General features: G+C 44.3%; 1 protein-coding gene across 1 annotated transcript in view; it reads right to left on the bottom strand.

The window, feature by feature from the left end:
* Nucleotides 1-1,212: 1,212 nt before the first annotated feature.
* The window catches only part of NDUFB10 (NADH:ubiquinone oxidoreductase subunit B10), a 5,301-nt gene continuing 1,924 nt past the window's right edge, over nt 1,213-4,589 (bottom strand). The window contains exons 2-4 of the mRNA XM_018561226.1: nt 4,038-4,176; nt 2,960-3,099; nt 1,213-1,397 (exon numbers count right to left, since the gene is read on the bottom strand). Of these exons, the coding sequence (XP_018416728.1) occupies nt 1,288-1,397; nt 2,960-3,099; nt 4,038-4,176 (389 nt within the window). The 3' untranslated portion in view covers nt 1,213-1,287. The remainder of the gene's footprint in view (nt 1,398-2,959; nt 3,100-4,037; nt 4,177-4,589) is intronic.

Below are 4,589 nucleotides of genomic sequence, written 5' to 3'. Positions count from 1 at the left end.
ATCGTCACCTATGGGAAATTTTGGGTAGTTTTTTGTGGGCTTTAGGGGCACACACAATTTTAACCACTTGCTGGCCAAGTGATTACACCCCCTTCCTAGCCAGGCCATTTTTCAGTATTCAGCGCTGCGGTACTTTGACTGACATTTATTCCGTCATGCAGCGCTGTACTGAAATTAATTTTATACCATTTTTTGGGGACACACAGAGCTTTCTTTTGGTGGTATTTAATCATCACTGGGGGTTTTATTTTTTACTATATTAAAGAAAAATGTATAATTTTTTTTTACATTATGTTAGGAAACAATTATTATTACCCAATTTTTTGGTAAAATATAAAAGTCGGGGTCACATCGGGTTAATAGACACCAAACATGTCAAGCTTTAAAATTGCGTGCACCCACGAAATCGCAAAAAAACTACCATACCCAAATTTGCCCATAGGCGACACTTTAAAAGCTTTTGCCGCTCATCAGTTTAGTGTTCTCAGTGATGATGGCCCTAAAATTATTGCTCTCACTGCGTCGTTCGCGGCGATATGTAACATGTGCGGCGTAATGGGCACAATCGTCGGTTTCGCACGTATCCGCATCCGACGTATGTATGTATGGGGACTTTAAGAAAATGTTGGTGTTTTTTAAAAATTATTTTTCATGTGTGACTTTAATTTTTGTTTTGCAACTTTTCTTTCACTTAACTTTATGGTTATCATATAGGGGGCTAAGAAACCCCCCTATGTGATAGCAAAGAGGATGTGACAGGTCCTCTTTATGGAGATATCAGGGGTCTCCAAGACCCCTGTCACCTAGGACCCCCCAAAGTAGCTGATGAAGCAGAAATCTACTTAATCAGTGACTGAAGCTGGAGAGGGACACAAGAATGCAGAAGTGATGTAATATACATCACTTCCACATTCTGACGGGGGGGAGAAATTCAAGGGGGTGGCTCATTTGTAGCTGTTTGAATAGAAAGGTTGGCTCATATGTTGTTGAATACCAACAAGATCAAGAGGGCGGCGTTGACCCTGCAGCATGGAACCTCGAGTCAGCATACTGCATGGTCAATGCTGCCCTCTTGATCTTGTTACAGTTTGAATCAACATATGAGCCAACCGTTCTATTCAAACAGCTACAATTGTCACAGCCGAGACCTGAAATTCCACTCTGGCTATGTGTAGATTAACAACGTCAGTCAATATACTGATCAACAAAATCTTTTATTACAGGGTTAAATGTTCCATTCTGAAACAAGAGACACACGGCATGTTTGTAGGAGGGAATTCCATGTATTCAGGCCTCAGCATTCTGCTCTGCCGCGGCAGCCTTCCGCTCTTCGATCATCCTCTGTTTCTGCTTCATTAGGCATTTCTTAGCATTGCCGTTCGCCCCGAGGAACTCATCTATAAAGCAATAATAAATCAGCGTTATTACAATCAATACTCTGCACACTCAAACACAATTATTTGGTTTCACATATAGAACAAGCTGACCAGAAATGCCAAAAAGGACCCTGTGTGGTCATTTCTGCACTAGTTGGATTTCATTCATTGTTATGGTTTTCCAGTTCAGTAATCAGGACCCATCTGCTGCTTTCCTTCAGTATGGTGCCGGGGTAGTGTGTGTCCCCCCCCGCTGTCCTTTGTGCGGGCCCGGCATGGCAAATCTCTGTGGCTGGATCGGAGGAAGTTCAGCACATTCCACCAGCTGATCTCCCCTCCGGTCTCTCAATGTCATTCAAATCACTTCCGGTGTCACTCGGTCATTTCTCTGGCTGCTGTAGCCGGAGAAGAAGCTGGTGAAGCACTTCATCAGCTTCTTTAGGGTCCATAGGTGACATTAGGGTCTAATAGTCCCATATAAAAAAAAAAAAAGTTATAAAGTCCCCCGCCCCCACATACACGCATCGGGTGCGCCTACGTATGAAAAAACAACGAATACACCACACGTTACATATCACTGCGAACCTCGGCGTGAGAGCAATAATTCTGGAGCCATCAGTCACTGTTAACACTAAACTGATGAGCGGGAAAAGCTTCTGAAGCGTCGCCTATGACCAATTTTGGTTATGGTCGTTTTTTGCGTATATTACTGGTGTACGCAAATTTTACGGCTTGACATGTTTGAACTCGATGGAGTGTGAGTGTGTGAGTGTGTTGAAGTGGCCGCGGATGGCGCCGCCAAATTCTTGCAAAACAGAAAAAAAATAGTCACCGGCACGCCAAGTTTTCTTCAAAACAAAATCCTTTTATTTATTCTTACAGGTCATATCACCATGCGTGGCAACGTTTCGGAACCTGTCCAGTCCCTTTATCAGGCAAACTTTTCTATTTACCCGACGTGACCCGTCTTTTATACTTTTCACTAAGGAAAAAGATAAATTAAAAATGTGTAGCGGCAAAGCCCCATGGAGTTCTTTTTGCTCAATGGAGTATTAAGAGCTCTGATTGGAGGAGAGACAGTCATGTGACTTTAACAAGTCACACAACTGGGCTCTCTTCACGGTTTTGGTTTCCATGCATTTGCACCGTGCTGAGCCGGCTTCAAGACTCTGAAAAGCACATTGTTTTGTTATTTACTTATTTGTGAAGCAGAGGTGCACCATGCCGTGTGACTTTCTGACTGAGCATTAGGAAGATGAGAAAGTAAATTGAGGAATAATGTAGGACAATTACTTTGCTAGCGCCCACCGACCCCCCCCCAGCAAAAAAAATAAATAAAAACAATGGAGGGGGATTTATTAAAACTGTAGCAGACAGGATCTGGAGCAGTTGTCCATGGCAACCAATTCGCTTCTATTTTTCATTTTCAAAGCTTAACAGAACAAAATAAGGACAGATTGGTTGGTTCCATCTTCTCCAGTTTTGACAAATCGTACCCCCCCCCCCTCCCCCCAATGTGTTTCAGCTTCACATTTGGAGGTCTGGCTGGTGTTTAAGGGGTGAGACAAGAAAGGAGAACTTACATCTGGTTTTATAAGCTTTGCAGACTTCTGTGAACTGTTCCTTCAACTCTGCACAGTTCTGGTCAGCACTGGAACCCTCGACGACCCTGCATGCTGTATACCGATCTCGCATAATCCTCACGATGTTCCGATCAACTTTCCTATAACAATGAGAAGAAAAAAACAAACAAAACCACATTGTTATAATATTCATTAATAATATTACCTTTACTTGTAAAGACTTATTTTCATACACAACTGGGTTTTTAAACTTGTGTCCTGTGGCAACATGGAAGTTGGCATGAGGAACCACCAAGTGTAGCGTGGAGGAGACTTTTTTTTTTTTTTCTTTTAAACATTGCAACAAGAGATAGATTAGCAAAAGTTTACAAGGACAACATATCCATAACTGAGAAATAAATGAACCAACAGAATGCGCAAAGAAGCGTAATCATCAAGTACCACTGCTTTATATATAAGGAAGGATGCAAAGGTATGCCCATAAGGAGAGGGAGAGTGGGCGAGAGAGAAGGCGAGCAAGTGGGAGGGCGAGACACGAATCCAGCAACGCAATGGCGCCTGAGACCACCGGTCCTCTTCACTCCCCTCTGGACAATGGACATCCAACAGGAAGTGTCCGTGTCATGTGGGTGTTGATGTTGTCACTCAAAGAAGGAATGATCCATAAGAAGTAAAGACTTGGGGGCTGCTGCATCATGTGACTGCGGCTTAACGCAAGGGCTTGATGGGGATTTTTCTAAATCTAGCAGATAGGGGGGGCGGGCGGGGGATGGAACAGTTGGGCTTTAAGCAGAGCTCCTATCCCATGCCTCACTCTTGCTGACATGTGTCCACCACCATTCAGCAGTGCTTGGCTTTCCACAGTACTCATCACCCCCCATCCCAGAGACCCCAGTTACCTTCTGATGGTTTCTGTGGCTGGGCTGCCTTGTGTTATACCTTCCTAATCAGCTCCGAGCTACAGTAGCCTCAGAACTGGTCAGCAGAGTCATTCAGTTGGGCCGAAGCAGAATAGACATAAATCCCACCAACCAGCAGCAGGGACAGAACATGCACAACAACCAGTAAGACAACTTACATGTCTCTCCTCCATTGCATTTCAGCTTCATAGTGGCAAAGCACATCGTCTTCTAGACACTGGGACAGGTCGGGAACCCGCTGGAACACCCTATGGTAGTAATAGATTCTTCTCTTCGATCGCTGACTTTCCATCCAGTCTGAAAAAGAACAAGCACAGCACTGTAAAGGGCTTCTCTAGCTGAGGGAGGAAGGGGGTTTCTCTTTAATAAAACCGGAGTTACACTTTGCGTGGTCTATGTATTAACTGTTTGCACAGCGAGCAGCCCTGCCTATCAGATTGTCAACGCATTAGAGCCACTAGATAGTAGTTTCCAATGTCCCTTGACTCCACCTAGTGGCCATAATGCGCTGCACATCTTGCTTGCAATCCAGATTTTATATAGACCCCTAGGTGTTGGAATGCGCTTTAAACTGCTGTAAGTGTTTGCTAAAGTGGACCTTTCCATTGCTCGCTCACGGCAAAGTAAAAGGGGAACTTAGCTCCACCCCTTCCCAGAAAATACAGTGACCTTTACCTGCTTCCACACTGCTCTGTCCAGATCCTGGGCCC

Source organism: Nanorana parkeri, unplaced genomic scaffold (genome assembly GCF_000935625.1).
Source record: "Nanorana parkeri isolate BGI_ZX_2015 unplaced genomic scaffold, ASM93562v1 scaffold508, whole genome shotgun sequence".
In the NCBI taxonomy this organism is placed as follows: domain Eukaryota; kingdom Metazoa; phylum Chordata; class Amphibia; order Anura; family Dicroglossidae; genus Nanorana; species Nanorana parkeri.
Note: the sequence above shows the minus strand (reverse complement) of the source record. Positions and strands in the feature narration are given on the sequence as shown.